General features: G+C 35.3%; 1 protein-coding gene across 3 annotated transcripts; it reads left to right on the forward strand.

Moving 5' to 3' along the window:
* The first annotated feature begins 1,355 nt into the window (after nucleotides 1–1,355).
* On the forward strand, nucleotides 1,356–22,512 carry LOC104091023 (amino-acid permease BAT1 homolog). 3 transcript variants are annotated; one of them, XM_009596276.4, is made up of 8 exons: nucleotides 1,356–1,551; nucleotides 2,436–2,696; nucleotides 20,480–20,498; nucleotides 20,615–20,834; nucleotides 20,926–21,107; nucleotides 21,206–21,495; nucleotides 21,576–21,705; nucleotides 21,876–22,512. In XM_009596276.4, the coding sequence occupies exons 1-8, from the start codon at nucleotides 1,394–1,396 to the stop codon at nucleotides 22,236–22,238; spliced, it is 1,623 nt and encodes a 540-aa protein (XP_009594571.1). In that variant the 5' UTR covers nucleotides 1,356–1,393; the 3' UTR covers nucleotides 22,239–22,512. The 3 variants fall into 3 exon arrangements, with proteins under 3 accessions (XP_009594571.1, XP_009594577.1, XP_070043312.1); XM_009596282.4 differs by lacking the exons at nucleotides 1,356–1,551; nucleotides 2,436–2,696 and adding exons at nucleotides 18,148–18,528; nucleotides 18,635–18,895; XM_070187211.1 differs by lacking the exons at nucleotides 1,356–1,551; nucleotides 2,436–2,696 and adding an exon at nucleotides 18,157–18,528.

Here is a 22,512-nt window from a genome sequence, read left to right on the forward strand (position 1 = left end):
AGGAATTCATGAGAAAGAAAAGAGAAAAGTCAAGAAAAAAATGTACTAATAAAAAGGAAATAATGTTTGTAATATACTTTAATTCAATTAACGAAAGAACTAGTTAGTTTGGGTGGATTCCGTTTCGAAAAGGGAATATATGGGCCAACTGTGTAACTTTAAGGACATATATGAACCAACTATGTAACAGTAAGAACATTTTTGAGTTAAGTATTAACGAAGGACAAATGTTCTTAATTTTGTATAGTACAAAGGGCATATTTAGACCTTTTCCGTTCTTTATTTTATTGGTGTGACATCATGAAACGACATGATACGATACAATCTATCCAAATATCGTATTAATCAAACAATACAATACAATGTAGTTCATAGTGCTGACAAGTGGGCTGGTCCCGGGCTTAACGGGCCCGGGACTAAACGGGCTTTTTGTAGGGACCGGGACCGTTAGATCCCGGGCTAAACAGTCCCGGCCCGCGGGCTAAGCGGGCCCCACATATTTAAAAATAATAAAATAAAATAGATATTAGAGACAAAATGATGCTAAAAAAAATATCTAAGACAATGTTTTGTAAATTTTATTATAGAATTGTGACCTAAGAATATATATATATATATATATATATATATATATATATATATATATATATCGATATAAGTAATAAGCTATATTCGATAAGCTATATATACATCTTATATACTATATATAAGATGTATATATAGTATAGTATAGTATAGTATAGTATATATATTAAATGTATAAAAAGTTTGGGGTTAAAACAAAGTTGGGGGGTTAAATGATATATATATATACATCTTATATATAGTATAGTATAATATATATATATTAAATGTATAAAAAGTTTGAGGTTAAAACAAAGTTGGGGGGTTAAATGACTTTTTTATAAATAGCCAACGGCTATATTTTAAAAATAAAAAAATAAAAAATAAAAATATAGCCGTTGGGACCGTTTGGCCCGCTAAGGGACCGATCCGGTCCCTAGCGGGCTAAATGGTCCCGGGCCTAACGGTCCCAAATCATAGGACCGGCCCAGACCCACTAAAACCAGGCCAAATTATCCTGACCCATTTAGCCCATTTGGCCCGTGATCCCGGGCCTGGACCGGCCCACTTGCCACCCTTAGTAGTTCATATGATACTTTATAGTATATTTTATGAAAAGACTTGTTACCATCTCTATTTTTCATCACAGACCACTTTTCTCTTGGACCAGTTAGATATACCAAACTTATTGGCCCCCCAGAACCTTTGACAACCAAGTTAATTGGCACATGCCAATTAAACCAAATGGGAGGGACCAAATATATATATAGAGAGAGAGTATTGATCATTGGTTCAAGAAATTAACTAAAACAAAGATAGAGGAAAAAAGATGAAAGCAGAAGGCTCAGCATTATCATCAGCTGGTTCTTATCATCGACTTGCTTATCATGAAGTTATTAATGATGATAATCAAAACAAAATTTTTACAAGTGATGACTCTCGTCTCAGACAATTGGGTTACAAACAAGAACTCTATCGTGGCCTTTCGTAAGTTCCTTCTTTATTTTTATTTTTATCTCTTCTTTCTATTGTTTCTTCTTAATTTACATTTTCTGTCAAAATATAGAGTCTGTGAATTTAGAATGAATGTGATATTTTCTTCATATAATTAGTACATAATTCGAGTTGAAACTAATATTTCAGTGGAACCATAGAAGCAGGCTTTTCTCTTCTTCTTGGCCATATCAAGGGGTAATTATTCTGAATTGCCATAGATTTGAAATCTAAGTTTTACCCAAAAATTGGTTTGATTGGCTCCAATTGATTCCCTCAGTATTAATGAAAAAAAATTAAATATTTAGTTCTTGAACCTTGACAATGAAAAGGCAGATAGGTATTTTCTTGAACCTTAAGTCCTTGACAGAAGTTCCTCTGATAGTGACAGGGGCTGATAAAAATTAAAATCTTAGAACATGATATAGATTGTAAAATATAAATCTAATTTGTCTATAGTTTCTTCTTTATTTGTTTTGATTTATTTATTAATAGGTATTCCAGAACAACTTGTGCGCATTTCAACTAACCTACCGACTGCTCACTACCTTTTACCAACACATCTTTTGAGTAATTTTATCCATAGAAGTTTATGCAAATTAGAAAAATTCACCTAATGTCGCATCTGTTTGAATATGCTTTTTTAAAAGAGAAAAATAATTTTATCGATGAATCTTTACGGGTACAATTGTGTTTGCTCTCTTGATTCTTTTCTTCCGATAATTCTCCATGATTCAAATTTCAATGGCTTGAGCAGGGTATTTCTCAAATATAGAATGATACGGACTTTCTTGAAAATTTTTATATTCTTTGTGAATATTTAATGAATTTATTAAATTTGGAGATGATCTAAATTCTCGACATATCTGTTTGAACAGGTTCATTGCGAACTTCTCATTTACATTCGCCATTGTATCAGTTCTTACGGGCATATCCACATTGTATAATCAGGCCTTAACTTTTGGTGGGCCTATAACTCTTGTTTATGGTTGGCCCATAGTTAGCTTAATGACACTTATTGTGGGCCTGGCCATGGCTGAAATATGTTCAGCTTATCCAACTTCAGCTGGGCTTTACTATTGGAGTGCTAAATTGTCTGGAAATTACTTCGGCCCATTTGCTTCTTGGATTACTGGCTGGTACATACTTTTCTTCTCCGCTCTTGTTGTTCCATTTTTGCCAAAAAAAAACTTTTCATATTTTAGAATTCCTTGATAGAGATTTTTATGCCAGTAGGAAATATAAGTATTTTTAATGCTCTTAGGCTTTTTTTTTCTTTTTTTTGGGTTGTATAGTGCTTACCTGATAGGAGGGTGTGGAAGTCGAGAATTAATTAGGGTAGAAGTTTTGCAGATAGTCGAGTTTTTTTTTTGTACCAGTAGTATTAGTGTTAGTTTTGTATTTTTTTATTTTTAGATTTCTATTACTAGCTATTGTTTCTTTAGCTTTGATTATCTTATTTTCTTGTTGTTGCTACTGCTTCTTTTTTCATCTTTTCTTGAGCCATGGGTTTATAAGAAATAACATCTCTACCTTCTCAAGGTAGGGTTATGGTCCGTTTAACACACTACCCTCCTCAGACCCCACCTATGAGATTATACTGAGTTTATTGTTGTTGTTGATAATGCTTGTCTAGATGAATTTTAATCGGAAAAACATGTTCACTAAGGTTTTACATAGCCGACCCCAACTTGTTTAACACCGAAATGTAATTGCTTTTATTGTTGTTATTATTGTTGTCGTAGTATTCTAGAATGCTTAGAATGTGATTAAAAGTTTGATGGTTCGTGTACGTAGGAATTATGTATGAGTTGATAATTTGATGCATAAAAGTGTAATTCATTCAACCATGCAAACTTGAGTTAGACAAGTTAGATATGACATGTTCATCTTAATTAACACAAAATTTTGATACACTGGATTAGTTGATTTTATCTGGTAATAATATTTTGACGTGTAGTAATATATTTAAATTAGTTGATGTCTTATCTCGATGCGTCCGATACACGTATAATTGCCTTTTGAATAATGTTGAATATAATCGACAACCTATACACTTTCATATAACATATCAGATGATAATGACCCTTCAAAATAAATTTTAAATGCCATTATGAAAATGTTCGTATTTTCGTGTAGGACAAACTCTTTGGAAATTCAAGATTTAGGATCAGTAGTAAATAACCAGTAGTAAATAACAGTGATTTTTTAACATATGTATACATAATAAAAGTAAAAAATAATGAATTCAACTGAACCTACAGAATTTGTCCTATATCTGTCGATAATTAATTTTATTGATGAAATAATTATTAGGGTGTGTTAAACATATCGAGAATAGTTTGAATACTTCACTTAATACTATTTTAGTACCCTAAATTCTTATTTGAAACTAAACTTGTCAAAAAACACAATTTGTACTTCAGGTATATATAACTAAATAAAGCAAACTCCCCTTACTCCATATTTGCTGTGTAAAGACCAAAAAGTGACGTGGCCTAATGTATAGTTAGGTCCCAATTTTAGGTCTAGCCAAAAATAGAATGACCTCAAATATAGACTTTAAGGTAACTATTATTAGGAGTACTAAAGACAAATGATTGAATTTTGGGAGGGATTTAAAAAAAAAAAAAAAAAAAGACAAATGATTGAATTTTCTTCAACTAAAATGAGCAACTTCTATGTTGTGAATTGGTACTAGGACTAAAATAAAGGGCATGTTTTGTTTAGCCCCACTAAATTAATACTTCATCCTTATTTTACCTTTGGAACGCTCGTTAAGAAAATATGAATTCATAGAGAAACAAAATATGTATTTACTAAATTAACCTTAAATAATTATTATCTTGACACATTAAAATATGTAAATAAGGGCAAATTTTAGAAAAATAAAATTAATTCATTCTTGATTATGTAAATGTACACTTATTTTGGACCAAAATAAAAAGGTAAAATGATCACTTTTTGTGGACCGCAGGGAGTATGTGTTAATTAGCAGAAGTTATTTCATAATTTGAATTTACGAGCTCGGGATTGTCACTGAATTTACTGACCGTTTGAGTTTTTAGCTTCTAAATTTAATATTTGTACATATTTAATATATATATATATATATATATATATATATATATATATATATATTGCTAAAACTATTGAATTCGGCTAAATTCATGTAGTGAAATGTTTTTCAAGGAAATTATTCCTGGTGGAATATGATTTACTGTGTTATTGTTGTATAAATAGGTTGGTAATATAATATATGGTAATTATATAGGATAAGGTACGAGGAAAATGTTTATCTCTTACTCTTTAATTTGAAATCGTAATTTATTGATGTACTCAAAAGATTTAACTAATAAAATAAAGCTCCTGTATGAAAATAAAAAAAAGGTTAATTTGATTTGAAGGAATCTTTTAAATTCCATTATATTGAATCTGACCATTTTGCACGTGCCGTTGAACAAAAAATATGGAGTATTTTGTAACAGCAGTACATACAGTCCCTCTTGACTTTCCCAAATGCCAACAACCCCCAATCGAGATTTTATATCATTAGTAACTTAAAATTATTTCAAGTGAGATTAACAAAATTTATCCTATGGAGGAAATCCAACAAGTTACCTTAAATACAGGACAAAGTAAATTATATTGTTTTGCATATAACGACTAGAATGTAAATTCAGAACAATTATAAATTTATAATTATAAAATTTTATCACAATAAGGATTATTGCGGAGCAGCAAGTAGCAAGTAGTCATCCATCGTTGATAAAAGATCTCAAGTTTGAGCCTTACGTATTGAGTCGCCTTTACTAGGAATGGCTTTACTCCCTAATGTGAGACTTTTTTGGCGCGAATCCAGGTTACCCCCAATATGAGATTTTTCGGCGCGAACTCGAATTTAGTCAAACCTCAATACGGACCGAATACAATAACAACAACAACAATAATAATATATCCAGTATAATCCTACAAGTGAGGTATGGAGATGATACTATGTACGCAAATCTTACTTATACCTTGTGAAGATAGAGAGACTATTTCTGATAGACTATCTGTTCACAAAAAAAAAATCGGATACCAGTAGTAGCAGTACTAGTCGGGCATTTTCCTATTCCTAGTTCCTTGTTTTTATACGACGTGTCATTATTTTCCTATTCCTAGTGCTTGCGTGATAGGAAGGTGTGGAGGTCGAGAATTAATTAGGGTAGAAGGCTTGCAGATAGTCAAGCGTTTTTCTTTTTTGTACCAATAGTATTAGTGTTAGTTTTGTATTTTTTTTATTCTTAGATTTCTATTACTAGCTATTGTTTCTTTAGCTTCGGTTATCTTATTTTCTTATTGTTGCTACTGCTTCTTTTTTCATCTTTTCTTGAGCCATGGGTCTATAAGAAATAACATATCTACCTTGTCAAGGTAGAGGTATGATCCGCGAAACACACTACCCTCTCCAAACCCCACATATGGGATTATACTGGGTTTATTGTTGTTATTGTTATTGTTATTGTTGTTGTTGTTGTTGATAATGCTTGTCTGAGATGAATTTTAATCGGAAAAATATGTTCACTAAGGTTTTATATAGTCGATCCCAACTTGTTTCAGGCTGAGATATAATTGCTTTTATTATTGTTGTTATTGTTATTATTGTCGTCGTCGTAGTATTCTAGAATGCTTAGAATGTGATTAAAAGTTGATGGTTCGTGTACGTAGGAATTATGTATGAGTTGATAATTTGATGCATAAAATTGTAACTCATTCAACCATGCAAACTGGTGTTAAATTTGTCATGTTCATCTTAATTAACACAAAAATTTGATAGACATGATTAGTTGATTTAATCTGGTAATAAATTTTTGACGTAGTAATGTATTTAAATTAGTTGCTGTCTTATCTCGATGCGTTCGAAGGACAAGTTACCAACAATATTATGAAGCACGTTTAATTCCCTTTTGAGGGCTAATGGAGCTACTAGGCTGAGAGTGGGGTCTTGGAACATAGGAACTAGGGGCGGGGTGTGAGCAGTTTCAAACTTTGATATTCTCGGAGGGTGGTGGACAGGAACATGGTAGGTATCTTAGTTGATAAGGACCTCCGTGAACTAGTTGTGGAGGTTAGGAGGGTGAATGTCAAGTTGATGACTATAAGCTAGTTCTTGGAGGTTTTACTTCGAACATAATCAGTGCGTGCGCACCCCAAGCAGGCTTGGATGAGGAAGTCAAGAGGCGTTTTTGGGAGAATTTGGATGAGATGGTGCATGCTATCTCGCATACCGAGAAGCTTTTCATAGGAGGAGATTTCAGCGGCCACATTGGAACGACGTCTGGGGGATACGATGATGTGCATGTTGGCTTTGATTTTGGAGATAGAAATGGAGGAGGAACGTCTCTGATAGACTTTGCTAGAGCATTTGATTTGGTGATAGAAAACTCGAGTTTTCCGAAGAAGAGGGAGCACTTGGTCACCTTCCGGAGTTCGGTGGCCGAGACTTAGATTGATTATTTACTCTACAGGAAGTACGATAGAAGTCTTTGCACGGATTGTAAGGTCATCCCGAGTGAGAACCTCTCGACCCTTCATAGGCTCCTGGTCATGGCCTTGAGATCACGAGGAAGAGGAGGAAGAGGAGAAAGAGGGCGATGTATAGCCAACATAGGATGAAGTGGGGAGCCTTGACAGAAGCTAAAGCGTATGAGTTGGGGGTCACTATGCTCTTGGAGGTCAAGAGGGCGATGTATAGCCAAAATATCATCTTTTTTTTTTCTTCCTGTTCATTAGCCACGATAGGTGCCACTTTCTTATGGAGTGCATACAATGTTGTTGTGAGACTGTTGTTACAAGACCATTTCTTCCTTATGTCACTATGCTTAAGTTGAAGCCTTCTTCCTTATTTCCTCAAATAGTCTTTCTTTGTAGTACTTAAGGAGACCTTCTGGCTCTTGTAAAGTTACGAGCTTGTTATATTGTATACCTGAAGGAATTTTTGATGTTCTTACTCGCCTACAAATATCCTAAGTTATATACCTTTGTGCCCTTGTTCTCGTAGGGTTACTTCTAAAATCAAATTTTGATTGTCTCCTTAGTGGCACTCTCTCTTATTTCCGTAACACTTATACGTTACCTTTAATTACTCCAACTCCTATCTGAATATTTCTCAAGGATTACAATGTCATTATATTTGCGAGACTGAATTCCCTATGTTGGGTTTCACTATGTTTATCTTGCACAACCTGCTGATTTGTCTGTATCCTCTTGTTTAACCATGGCTAGGCTCTTCCTGAATTAACTACTAACTACACGTTAGTCCATTCTCATATCTATATTATGCGTAATCTCTCTTGGGTTATATCTTTTGTCTTAACTTACCCCGCACACTGGCTATTATGTATTCAGTGTTCATTTGTACTTATTTATTAATAACATCTAGTGATGGAACCCTTACTGCCTCTCCCCGTCGTCATGCTTACATAATGTTCTGGAGTCATATCATATCCGTAGGATCTGAATAAATGCAATCTCATTCCTTTCACCTTTTTACCACATTCTTCCTTTACTATTCCATAGTTACCTTAACCACATAACTCTGACTTAATACCATATCCTACCATCTTGCCCCCTTTAGGGGAGTACTAATATTTATTGCTATGAAGATTTACCTATAAATGTTTCACCTCTTCATATTTGGCGTCTTTTCACATCTTCACGAACTCTTACTTGCCTTACGGTAACTCTTCTGTACCAGGGATAATTTAATTTCTTACACACAAAGGTGACACCTAGTGTAACTGGCACACTTAGTCCCTTACGCTTAACTCTTCTCACATCGCTTGTTTTAGCGAAACGTCTTTCTGGATGACCTTTAAAAGCTATTCTTCTGTTGTCCATTCAATTATCGCCCGGAACACAATCTCTGAAATTCTCACAATGTCAGCTATTATCAAATCCTTCGGTCCCGAATTCAAGTTTAGTTTATCTTATTCACTAGCCCATACTAATTTCTATTACTCTGGGGGTCTAACTTTTTCTTCTGGTAATCACGTATGAGTCACCAACTCATTTCTCGAAATGGGGACATGACTTTATGGCTTATACTCCTTTATCGTCTCAAGGCATGTAACTTCTTGTCTTTTCCTTCACTTGACTATAGAATTTGTAGTCCACTCATATTTTGATTTACCGTTATCATCCAGTTATCACATCTTACTTATAATGCTTCATTTAATTTCTTCTTATTCTCCTGCTAATATTTCTGTTTATCACATTATGATGAAAACTTCTTCAAAATATTCTTTCACTTTTAGCCCCCCTTGATTCAACTTACTGGCTCTTCGGGTCGCCTAACACTCTCTCTTTACTAGGGACGAGAGCCATACAAAGGTAAATATTTATCTCTTTTAGGATTCCAATGCCAATCTTCTGAAATTTCTAAACATTCTAGTATTCATATTTGATTGTACTATTCTAGAGTGCACCATCTGGGTGTCTCACAAGGAAAACCATTACCACGTTTGCAATATCTCTCGAAAATATGAGCTAATGATAACAATCCATCCATAATTTTGGGTTACTCTAACCCCAGCTGGATGCCGATATCCCATCCTTCTCTTAAATTATATCTGTTAGCTCCCACAGGGCATAACTGAAATGGGTGTTATCAAGTGAATATATCTTTGTTATTGTTGAAAGTAACTCAGAATGCTTATATTTCTCTGCCTGAATTGTAAATACAGATAATCTTCACTAACTGGGTACCTCGTATCCTTCTTCATCTAACTTCTTTTACTTGTTGAAACTTATATCTACCTTCTGATTCTCTCGTTGCTTTATACCATAATGGTAGATAGATATTCATGCCTTAGGGCTCCTTATCAAGAGGCTCACACGTCGTAGTACACACATATCTACCGAAGGCCTTACATTTACTCATCACAAGCATGATGCAAAATCGAGTTCCTCTGACTCAACTCTTTCACAACCACATTCAATCTCTTACCAACTGTCTTTTTGGATGTAGATGTCGTTGTATAACGAATAAAATAGAATTTAGGAATTTGAATTTATTACAACTGAGCTCTACCACACGATCTAGAGTAAGAAGAAAGAGTGACAGTCCTAAATGTCATGTAGCCTCTTGCTTATAAGTGTGGTGCACAACACACCCATAAACAAGACTCTACTAGACACGACTTGTAGACTCCCTATGACAGAACTGCTCTGATACCCCTTCTGTCACGTCCCAAACCGATGGGCTACGACTGGCACCCGGTACCTTACTCAACCGAGTACCAACATAATGTATCTTTTTGTATCATGCTATCATACGTAAATGAGACGGAAAGGCTTCCGTAAGATAACTAGAATAAAACATGTAATACCAACTTGGGCCTATAAGACCAAAATGATCACTCGTACACTAAACATAGGCCGACAAGGCCATACAATTTTTTACGTACATGACATATGTCTACAAGCCTCTAAGAGTAGATAAATATCATAAAGGCCGGGACAAGGCCCTACCATACTAAACAATACACATCCAAATCATACTGACCAAATAAGCAACTCCAGAGCAAATTGAGCAACATCTTTCGCTGAGCTGATAGCCTACTTGTAAAACTCTCAATCTGTCTATCGGGACTTGCGAGCATGAAATGCAGCATCCCCGGGCAAAAGGGACGTCAGTACAAATGAAGTTCCGAGTATGTAAGGCATGATAGTAGTATATAAAAGACATGAAAGAAACATGGAGTAAAGAAATCAACTTGTAATTCTGAATAGCTCTGTGAATCATAAAAATTTATAATATCATGCATGTGCGTATAAATGCCATACCATGCATAGGTATATGCGTACATAACATCATCAAGCCTTTGAGGGCATTCCATCATATCATCTCAGCCACTGTGGGCAAAATCATCAACGTATACCAGCTGATCAGGTGGTGGTGCGTATATAACGCCATAGCCTTTTCCCATATCCCATATACATATAATATACACGTATATAATGCCATCTGGTCATGGGTCAATGTACTTGTATACATGAATGAAATGCATAAGAAGTACATTAATAAGATTTCTCAAAATGTCATAAGATCACTATGCCTTTGATTAATATCATGAAATAAACTCTATCAACTTGGGTATATTTCTGAGACCCATGAACATGTGATAGAATAATAAGACACATGGGGAATCAATAATATAGACATCTCTAGTATTTCTATGAATAGAGTCATTTATGAAAGTTGCGTATTTGCTCGTTTCGTTTGTATCGTACGGATCATGCCAAAAAGGAAATGAGGGATAGCCTTAACATACCTTAACTCCATTGAGTCCTTAATACCTTCCAAGAAATTCTTCAAACAACTCAACCCAATCTACCACATCATAAGGAAAGCAGTGCTGAGTAAAGGCTAAGTTCACAACTTAAACTAGTAGCTCGTTTACGTAAATTTGGGCAGCATCTCCTCTGTAACTAGGCCCTCTTCCAATACCATATACCAACAACAACAATAACAACATGTAAGAATCATTTTTCAACCTTATATTCATCACAATATACCACAAAACATCCCAACACACCCTAATCACTTCATACATAGAACGACAACCAAAGTAGTGTCAAACAACTAAATAAAATGTAACGACGAACGACTAGCCCACCATTCTGTTATTATGTGGTGTTTCTCCACACTATTTTCCCTCCAAAACTCCATTAAACAGTATAAAAATATACAGCCCAAAGGCAACACGACACAACCCACAAAAAAGTCCACTACAAGTCAAATAATTCGAACTCACGCCTTCCGATCACCGTCCCGTGAGTTCTAACTATTAGGAAACAAATTTATCAACATTCCTTGATATTTAAAAACTTAAATACATAAAGTACACGTTTTCTTAATTATGAAATACCTTCCAAAACTCAAACTATAAAGAAAAAAAGAGGCAATATAGCGACACTTACGTCATAGGGATCGTTTTAATGTTAACGCTTCTTGATTCCGTGTCCGGGATGATAATCTTGTTTGAAGCTCTTGGAGAGAGATTAAGAGTAAAGTTAAGGGTGTTATTTGGGTGTGTTCTCTGGAAAAATGGAGAAAGAGACGAGATGGTATGTATATATCCCATTTTTTTAAAAAGTAAAAAAGGTGCTACTTGGTACCCTATGATTGGCCTTTGTTCCAATGCTTATAACTTTTTATCCGGGTGCCGTATAAATGAATGGTTAAGAGCGTTGGAAACTACATTCCAAGACCTTCAATTTGATATATAATATGTCCCAAAAGACCTCATATAGCACATGAAATTTATTTCTCAAAACGCTCTGTTACAAGGCAAATCCTTAATCGGTTTTTCTGTAACTTTAATCCAATTTTTTCCAAACTTCATATTTTCTATCCAAACATCATATATAGACATATTATGACTTTAAAATCATTTCAATCATGATTAACAAGTATCATATTCATAAGTCACCTTGAGACGCACAAGGTGTAACACTAAAAAAGAGGCAAAGCTAGTAGTTACGACGGGCAAGACTGCAGCTTTTAGTCATTTGTATGAGGAATACGAGGGCCAAGGTGGGGATAAGAGGTTTTTCAGGTTAGCCAAGGCGCGATAAAGGAATGCGCGTGACTTGTACCAAGTGAAGTGCATCAAGGACGAAGAAGGTAGAGTTTTGTTGGATGATGGGCTTATCCGTCGTAGATGGCAGACCTATTTTCATAGTCTCTTGAACGAGGAGGGGAACAAGAGCATTGTACTGGGTAATTTGAAACTCTCAGGGAGTCGTTGTGACTTTGTGTATTGTAGGCAGATTCGAGTTGATGAAGTTGAGGGGGTTATGTGTAAGATGAGCAGGGGCAAAATGACCGGGCCAGATAAAATTCCGGTAGAGTTTTGGAAGAGTGTGGACAAGGAAGGCTTGGAGTGGCTCACTAGGTTATTTAATGTCATGTTTAGAACGAAGAAGATTCCTGAAGAGTAGAGGTGGAGCACGGTGGTTCCTGTATACAAGAACAAGTGATATCCAAAATTGCAATAACTATCAGGGTATCAAGCTGCTTAGCCATACTATGAAAGTTTGGGAGAGAGTGGTAGAGCTTAGGGTGAGGAGAAGTGTGTCTATTTTCGAGAATCAGTTTGGGTTTATGCCAGGGTGTTCGACTACAAAATCCATCTATCTTGTTAGGAGATTGATAGAGCAGTATAGGGAGAGAAAGAAGAACTTGCATATGGTGTTCATCGACTTAGAAAAGGCGTACGATAAAGTATCAAGGGAGGTTTTGTGGAGATGTTTGGAGGCTAGAGGTGTACATGTTTCCTATGTTAGGTTGATTAAGGACATGTATGATGGAGTAAGGACCCGAGTGAGGACGGTGAGTGGGGACTCAGACCATTTTCCGGTTTTGATAGGGTTGCATCAGGGGTCGGCACTCAGACCTTTTTTGTTTGCTCTGGTGATGGACGTACTGATGCGCCACATCCAAGGGGAGGTGCCGTGGTGCATGATATTTGCAGATGATATTGTATTGATTGATGAAATGCGAGACGGTGTGAACGCGTAATTAGAGGTATGGAGGCAAACCTTGGAATCTAAAGGTTTCAAGTTGAGCATGATCAAGACAGAATACTTGGAGTGTAAGTTCAGTGGCAAAACTCAAGGAGGGGAAGGGAAAGTATGGTTGGACTCGCAGGTCATCCCTAGGAGAGGGAGTTTTAAGTACCTTGGGTCTATTATTCAAGGAGATTGGAAGATTGATGAAGATGTCACACATCGTATTGGGGCGGGATGGATGAAATAGAGACTCGCTTCTGGTATTTTGTGTGACAAGAAGGTGCCACCGAAACTTAAGGGTAAGTTCTACAGAGTGGTGGTCAGACCAACGATGTTGTATGGGGTTGAGTGTTGGCCAGTCAAGATCGCTCATGTCCAGAAGATGAAGGTAGCAGAGATGAGGATGTTGAGATGGATATGCGATCACACCAGGTTAGATAGGATCAGAAATGAGGTTATTCGCGACAAGGTGGGTGTAGCCCCTATTGAGAACAAGATGCGAGAAGCGCGACTTAGGTGGTTTGGTCATGTGAGGAAGAGTACAGACGCCCCGATGAGGAGGTGTGAGAGGTTGACATTGGAGGGCCTACGAAGAGGTAGAGGTAGGCCAAAGAAGAGGTGGGGAGAGGTGATTAAGCAAGACATGGCACAACTTCAGCTGACCGAGGACATGACCCTTGATAGGAAGGTATGGAGGTCGAGGATTAGGGTGGTAGAGTAGGTAGTCTAGAGTGTTCATAACAATAGTATTGGCATGCAGTCTTGCTTTCTGTTGGTAGTAGGTTTTTATGACTAACCGTTGTTTCTTTCTTTGTTGATCACATTACTATCTTGTTGTTTTTATTCTGTTTTTATATGACTTTTTGATATTGTCCCTCCTTGTCTATATTTTCATTAATGTGGTGCTTATACTTTCCTGAACCGAGGGTCTATTGAAAACAACTTCTCTATCCTCACAAGGTAGGGTAAGGTTTGCGTACATACTACCCTCCCCAGACCCCACGATGTAGGATAATATTGGGTATGTTGTTATTGTTTAATTCCCTTTTGAATAATGTTGAACATAATTGACAACCTATAGCTTTCATATAACATATCAGATGATAATGACCTTTTAAAATAAAAATAAAATGCCATTATGAAAATATTTGTAATTTCGAGTAGGACAAACTACGGTTATTTAGAGACAAGACGGAAGTGACGTGGCCTAATGTATAGTTAGGTCCCAATTCTAGGTCTAGCCAAAAATAGAATAACCTCAAATATACACTTTAAGGAAACTATTATTAGGAGTATTAAAGTCAAATGATTGGATTTTCTTCTAACTAAAAAAAGAACTTCTATGAGTTAATTAGGGGTGGGCATAATACTGGCTGAACCAAAAAAATCGGTCGAACCGAGTATTTCGATTTATTCGATTTTGATTTTTCGATTTATTCGGTCGGTTTGCGGTTTATAATTTTAAAAAGTTCGGTATTCGATTTTAACGGTTCGATTTTCGATTAAACCGAAAAATCGATTTTTTTTACTCTTAGTCCCTTACAGTGTTACTCTTTCTTAGTCTTAAAGCCCAAAACTAATTCTCAACCTAAAGAAGCCCAATCCATTGGATATTCTAACACAAACACAACTTTAGTTTCCGTTCATGTATTAATATATTCAGAAAAGAATAATTTTGAGCCAGCATATTTAGACTTAATTACTGTTTACTCGGATTGCTTTTCACCAAATTGAATGAGTGTCTACTGATTTGAAAGTTTAAATTATTTGGTGAGGAAAATTATTTATTAGCTTAATTTATGATTATCCTGTCCAAGATATTAGAGTTATCGTGAGATATTGCTCAACACTTGTGATTATCCTGTCCAAAAGACGACATAATTAGCTAGGTGGTTGCAAAAAATGTTGTATAGCATTTTTGTCTCACAATTGAATTTTAAGTCGAGAAATAGGGTTGAGCAGTGCACAACTTACTGAATTCTAAAATCAGTTTCAGTTAGCTAATAACTTGATTTTTCGTGCGGTCTAAACTTCTCTATTTTTGTTCTACCTCTACATAGTAAGTAGGATATTTTGTGTCAATCTTTTTGGAAGTTCCCGTCACATTATGTATCAGTAGCCGGAGTAACTCAGTAAGATATTTTTGTCTTTTTCTGTCAGCAGTAATCTATTTTCGTTGTTTCGTACTATATATTTTTGCCATTTGAAATCGAAAAATCGAACCTATTAAACCAAACCGAACATGAATAAATCGAACCGAACCGAAATTATTATGCTTCGGTTTTGCTTATTAAAATCAAAAATCGAAAGCCGAATCTAAATTTTACAAAACTGAACCGAACCGACCGATACCCACCCTATTGTGAATTGGTACTAGTACTAACATAAAAGGCATGCTCTATGTTAGCCCCACTGATTCATGTGTTAGCATAGGTGAATCCATAATATGAATTTTATAAATTAAAATTTGACACTAAATTCATTGATCATTTAAACTTTTAGGTTCTAAATTTAATATTTGTATATATATATATATAGTAAAATTCTTTACACATATATGAGGTAATTGTATAGGATAAGGTTTGAGGAAAATGTTTATCTCTTACTCTTTAGTTTGATATCATATTTATTGATATACTCAAAAATTTATTAATAAAATAAAGCTCCTTTATGAAAATAAAAAAAAGGTTAATCAGATTTGAAGGTATCTTTTAAATTCCATAATATTGAATCTGACAATTTTGCACGTGCCGTTGAACAAAAAAAGGGAGTATTTTGCAACAGCAGTACATACAGTCCCTCTTGACTTTCCCAAATGCCAACCCCCAATTGAGATTTTATATCATTAGTAACTTAAAATTATTTCAAGTGAGATTAACAAAATTTATCCTGTGGAGGAAATCCAAAAAGTACCTTAAATGCAGGACAATGTAAATTATTTATATATATATATATATATATATATATATATATATATATATATATATTATTTTTTATTTATTTTTTATTTTTTTTAATTTTATAAAATGACTAGAATGTAAATCCAGTTCCAACAAGAAGCCCGCGAAGCCCGGGACCGCTTAGGACCGGCCCGTCTAGGATAGGCCCACTTAGGACCGAGCCCGCGAAGCCCACATAGGATCGGGCCCGACCCACATGCCACCCTTATAGGAAGGTATGGAGGTCGAGGGTTAGGGCAGTAGAATAGGTAGTTTAGAGTGTTCATAACAGTAGTATTGACACCCAATCTTGCTTTCTGTTGGTAGTAGGTTTGTATGACTAACCGTTGTTTCTTTCTTTGTTGATCACATTACTGTCTTGTTGTTTTTATTCTATTCTTATATGACTTTTTTGTATTGTCCCTCCTTGTCTATATTTTCATTAATGTGGTGTTTATACTTTCCTGAGCCGATGGTCTATTGGAAACAATCTCTCTATCCTCACAAGATAGAGTAAGATTTGCGTACATACTACCCTCCCCAGACCCACGATGTGGGATAATACTGGGTATGTTGTTGTTTAATTCCCTTTTGAATAATGTTGAGTATAATTGACAACCTATAGCTTTCATATAACATATAAGATGATAATGGCCCTTTAAAATAAAAATAAAATGCCATTATGAAAATGTTTGTAATTTCGTGTAGGACAAACTACGGTTATTTAGAGACAAGACGGAAGTGACGTGGCCTAATGTATAGTTAGGTCCCAATTTTAGGTCTAGCCAAAAATAGAATAACCTCAAATATACACTTTAAGGAAACTATTATTAGGAGTATTAGAGTCAAATGATTGGATTTTCTTCTTACTAAAAAAAGAACTTCTATGTTGTGAATTGGTACTAGTACTAACATAAAGGGCATGCTCTATGTTAGCCCCACTAACTAATGTGTTAGCAGAGGTAATATGAATTTTACAAATAAAAAATTACCACTAAATTCATTGACCATTTAAACTTTTAGGTTCTAAATTTAATATTTATATTTATATAGTAAAATTCTTCACACATATATGAGGTAATTGTATAGGATAAGGTTTGAGGAAAATGTTTATCTCTTACTCTTTAGTTTGATATCATATTTATTGATATACTCAAAAATTTAATAATAAAATAAAGCTCCTTTATGAAAATAAAGAAAAGGTTAATCAGATTTGAAGGTATCTTTTAAATTCCATAATATTGAATCTGACAATTTTGCACGTGCCGTTGAACAAAAAAAAGGAGTATTTTGCAACAGCAGTACATACAGTCCCTCTTGACTTTCCCAAATGCCAACAACCCCCAATTGAGATTTTATATCATTAGTAACTTAAAATTATTTCAAGTGAGATTAACAAAATTTATCCTGTGGAGGAAATCCAAAAAGTAACTTAAATGCAGGACAAAGTAAATTATATATATATATATATATATATATATATATATATATTAATTTTATAAAATTATTAGAATGTAAATCCAGAAGAATGGTAATTATAAAGTTTATCACAATAAGTGTTGTGGTGGAATTGTCAGTAGTACTTCATTGTTAACAAGAGATCTCATGTTCGAGCCTTGAGTATTGGGTCGCCTTTATTAGGAATCACTTTACTCATAATGTGAGACTTTATTGGCGCGAATCCAGATTACTCCAATATAAGATTTTTCGGCGCGAATTCAAATTTAATTAGATCTCAATGCAGATATCGAATAAATAACAACAATAATAATATACCCAGTATAATCCCACAGGTGAGTGTGAGAATGATAATGTGTACACATATCTTATTTCTAACTTGTAAAGTTGGAAAAATTATTTCTGATAAACCATCGATTCAAGTAAAGTATAACCACCGAAATGAAAATTTTAAAAATAATAACAATAAAACTCTATATTTTTCTTTTTTAACTAAAGACAACTAGGATTTGAGAATATTCTTACCAAAGAAAATCATTGCTTCCAATAATTCAAATGATTTCCGATCTTGTAATTATGAGCTCATACAAATAAAATACAGCATGGGTCTCTACTGTCAACTTACGTCACCAATAACATAAGGCGTTCAAATCTTTCCCTACATTTATCGCACTTTCTGTTTTCTTTCTTTGACCATACTCTGCTCTTCACACTTCACAACAAACCACTAAAATACCAAAATCAAATAAACAAAAATCATTTGCACAGTTCTGATTTGCCATTTGACTGTAAATCTTTGTCTCTCTCTATATATATATCTGAAAAATCCAGCTTCCATTTATAGATTTATTTCTCAAAATTCCTAAACTGAAGAAAAAAAAGGGATTGTGAAGAAGGCAAAGTTGCAGTGGAAAAAAAAAACTATGGGTTTCGAAGTGGAAAAATCAGAAATTGATTCAGGCCATGCACGTCTTCACGAGCTAGGATACAAACAAGAACTCAACCGCAATCTTTCGTAAATACCCACTTTCAGATTTTTAAACAAAATTCTAAAATTTTCGATTTTCTTATATTTTAGACATTTCTACTTATGATTTTTTTTTTTTTTTTTTGGATTTTAGGGTGTTATCGAATTTTGCGTTTTCGTTTTCTGTTGTATCAGTGCTTACTGGATTAAACACATTGATGGGAACTGGTTTGAATTTTGGTGGGCCAATTTCTTATGTTTATGGATGGCTAGTTGCTGGTGCTTTTACTATGTTTGTTGGATTATCAATGGCTGAGATTTGTTCTTCTTATCCAACTTCTGGGGGTCTTTATTATTGGAGTGCTAAGCTTGCTGGTCCAAGTTGGGCACCTTTTGCTTCTTGGATCACTGGCTGGTAATTATTTTTTTTTGTTTTCCTGTTTAGTCTTTGCACTGTTTCATACTCACTTTATTTCAATTTATGTGACTTATTTCAAGCTTCTCACACAAGTTCAAAGTTAACTTGTTTTTAAATAAAGAAATGTGTTATAGTATTATTTTTGAAATGGATTAATAAGACATAAATTGGGATGTGAATATCTTTCTGGCACTTCATGTTGGTACTACTTGTTTCTATTATACGGCCTCTCTACCCTCCCAAGCTAGAGGTAAGGTCTGCGGACACACTATGCTCCCAAGACCCTACTTGTGGGACTTCACTTGGTCTGCTGTTGTTGTTGTTGAAGACCATTTTTGGCCTTTCTCTGGTCCTATGATCATACAGCTTTCAGTTCTTGGACTTCCTCAATTCTAGTAGGATTCAGCTTGTTGTTATCTTGGAGTTGTCAATTTTAAACTGTCTGGTTTATAAGATAAGAGTATATTTCACGTTTATCTGAAGAGGAGAGCAAGTTGCAATTTCTTAGCACATTAGATTGTGAAGTTTTTAACATGTTTGTCTGCTTACTGTTTAGAAGGGCATAGTTTCACTGTCCTTACAACTACTCTTAGTGTTAATCAAGGATGTGCCCATTATCCACCGAGTTTTGAACCACGCACCACTGGCACTCGGAATTTCCCCGTTATCAAAGAAAAAATAAGTCAAGCATAGCACTGGTATTCCACCCTTAGTTGACAGGCTACTGGCTAGCACAAACAAGCTTTTTGTGTTGATTGAAGCTCGGGCCTTTTGCTTTAGCTTGATTTGATTTGATTAATCTTACAAATATGTGAACTTGTATTTAACTCCACGGCTGTTCCCAAGTGCTGATAAGGGAGGAGAATTGTAGTAGGTTCACGGTCAATGTTAAAGTAGTCAACTTATGAGACATCTCATAGTAATGATTCCTCTATGTATTGGGATGAAATGGGTCCAAATGGAGCCGAATACATAGAGGATTCATGTTGTTGACTCCAACTAGTTTGGTTTTGAGGCATATTTGATTGATTGATTGCTGATCTGATTAACCTACTTTGCATTTTGGAAACAATAACCCAATCCATAGTTATGCTTGATTTCAGCAAAACGCTGTTCTTCTGCAATCCATAGTGTGAGAAATGCACAATTCAAATATGGTTTTGATTTTTGACAACGAGAGTGAATGTTACGGAAACATTGCAGCTGCTCTAGGGCCTAAATTGTCAATAAGTTCCTTAACTGTATGTGCTAGTTTCAGTTCAAGGCCGCTAGCCGTTAAATTTCTTAGGAGATTCATTGGCTAGGAGGGCAAAAAGACAATAAATAAAACAGGGGGAAAGACAGAAAAATGTCTATCATCTACTGACTTTCAACATTAAACTTAATGGACTATGAGATCATTCATGTTAAGCTATACTGTGTTTCTCTAAGTCATCAGCATAAATAGTACACTCTTCTGTCAGCTCATACCTGTGTTTGTTGTGCTACAGTCAGTAGTCATAAGTTATTTTTTGATAAAAATGATGGCTTCTTTTCATGTTGCCTCCTTCTCAGTAAAACTCCTTTCCTTTTCATGTGCAGGTTTAACATTGTTGGTCAGGTATCATGAAGAATTACTCATATTTCCATTCATAACTTTAGTGTCTCAACTGGATTTAGCTGCTTCATTGTGTAAAATTGAACCACTCTAAACAATAACGGACACTTTGATTGCAGTGGGCTGTCACGGCAAGTATAGATTTTTCCTTGGCGCAGTTAGTTCAGGTGATGATTCTCCTTAGCACTGGTGGATTAAATGGAGGTGGATACCAAGCCTCTAAATACGTTGTTATCGCACTCCACGGTGGAATTCTGCTTTTACATGCTATATTAAACAGTCTTCCTATCTCATGGTTGTCCTTCTTTGGACAACTAGCCGCTGCATGGAATGTTTTAGGTACATTGAAGTAGTCCTTCTTTTCTCTGTTCGACCTCAAAATATTACGGAATTTTGCGTTCTCTCAGCTCTGAGTTAATGATTATTACAGGTGTCTTTCTTCTTATGATTTTGATCCCAATGGTCTCAACAGAAAGAGCCAGCGCTAAATTTGTGTTTACTAATTTCAATACTGACAATGGGGATGGAATTAACAATAACCTCTACATCTTCGTCCTCGGACTTCTTATGAGCCAGTATACGTTGACAGGTTATGACGCTTCTGCTCATATGGTGAGTTCTGCTTACTTTTCCTTCTTAGCAACTTCTGGTTCAAAGTGATTGCGAGTAGATTTTAAATCTTGTTCTTCTCTATTGATTTTGTTTTGCAGACAGAAGAAACGAAAAATGCAGATAAGAATGGGCCAAAAGGAATAGTAAGTGCTATTGGCATATCAGTTCTTGCTGGCTGGGCTTATATACTTGGTATAACCTTCGCAGTTACAGATATCCCGCATCTATTGAATAAAAACAATGATTCTGGGGGTTATGCTATTGCTCAAATCTTTTACGATGCATTCAAGAATAGATACGGCAGTGGTGTTGGTGGAATCATTTGCTTAGGTGTAATTGCTATTGCCGTATTCTTTTGTGGTATGAGCTCACTAACTAGCAACTCGAGGTAAATATGCTTGATCAGAGATTATCCCCGTTTATGCTCAGATTCTTTAGAAGAGCTACTGATGAAAATATGTTTTGCAGGATGGCTTATGCATTCTCCAGAGATGGAGCGATGCCATATTCGTCGTTCTGGCATAAAGTAAACAAGCAAGAGGTTCCACTAAATGCAGTCTGGATGTCGGCCTTTATAGCATTTTGCATGGCATTGACGGTACAAAATTTTCATACTCCAAACAGAAACCTAAGTAAAATAGGAACAAACATTTCATATCAAGAATCAACACTACTGATTACCTAATATGTTTTCTTGATTCATAAGTTTGTTTGTTTCGCGCCCTTCCACCTACTAATACTTCTTTTTTTGGTCTATTTCAATTATAGTCTCTTGGAAGCTTGGTAGCATTTCAAGCCATGACATCGATAGCAACAATTGGGCTCTATATTGCTTATGCCTTGCCAATCCTATTTCGAGTGACTCTAGCTCGAAAGTCTTTCACTCCAGGTCCTTTTAACTTGGGAAGCTATGGGCTCGTTGTAGGTTGGGTTGCAATATTTTGGGTTGCACTCATTTCTGTACTCTTCTCTTTGCCTGTTGCATACCCTATTACAGATCAAACTCTCAACTATACTCCTGTCGCGGTCGGTGGCCTTCTCATTCTTGTTGTTTCTTCTTGGATCTTCAGTGCTAGACATTGGTTTAAAGGTCCTATTACCAATTTAGGAAACTCTAGTGAGGAAGCATAGAAACTAGAATTCTTTGTAATTAGACAATGTTGATTTGTGTATCATACTCTTGAAGAAATGCAGGTAAGGCTGCGTACGATAGACTCTTGTGGTCCGGCCCTTCCCCGGACCCTGCGCATAACGGGACTTAGTGCACCGGGTTGCCCTTTACTCTCTACATTCTCTCCTTTTTTCTTTTATTTTTGTTTTACTGTGATATTTTTTGCTACAATACTTTGCATTTTTGGACTAAATTCCTCCAATGAAGATTAAGTATGAAAACCATTTAGTGAAA

Source organism: Nicotiana tomentosiformis, chromosome 10, assembly GCF_000390325.3.
Source record: "Nicotiana tomentosiformis chromosome 10, ASM39032v3, whole genome shotgun sequence".
NCBI classification, from domain to species: domain Eukaryota; kingdom Viridiplantae; phylum Streptophyta; class Magnoliopsida; order Solanales; family Solanaceae; genus Nicotiana; species Nicotiana tomentosiformis.

What these genes read in the sequence shown, in the direction of transcription:
- LOC104091023 (XM_009596276.4), top strand. Translation starts at nt 1,394, where the DNA reads ATGAAAGCAGAAGGCTCAGCATTATCATCAGCTGGTTCTTATCATCGA. An exon ending in GAACTCTATCGTGGCCTTTC is followed by an intron (nt 1,552 to 2,435) that starts GTAAGTTCCTTC and finishes CTGTTTGAACAG; the next exon opens with GTTCATTGCGAACTTCTCAT. An exon ending in CGCTGCATGGAATGTTTTAG is followed by an intron (nt 20,835 to 20,925) that starts GTACATTGAAGT and finishes TGATTATTACAG; the next exon opens with GTGTCTTTCTTCTTATGATT.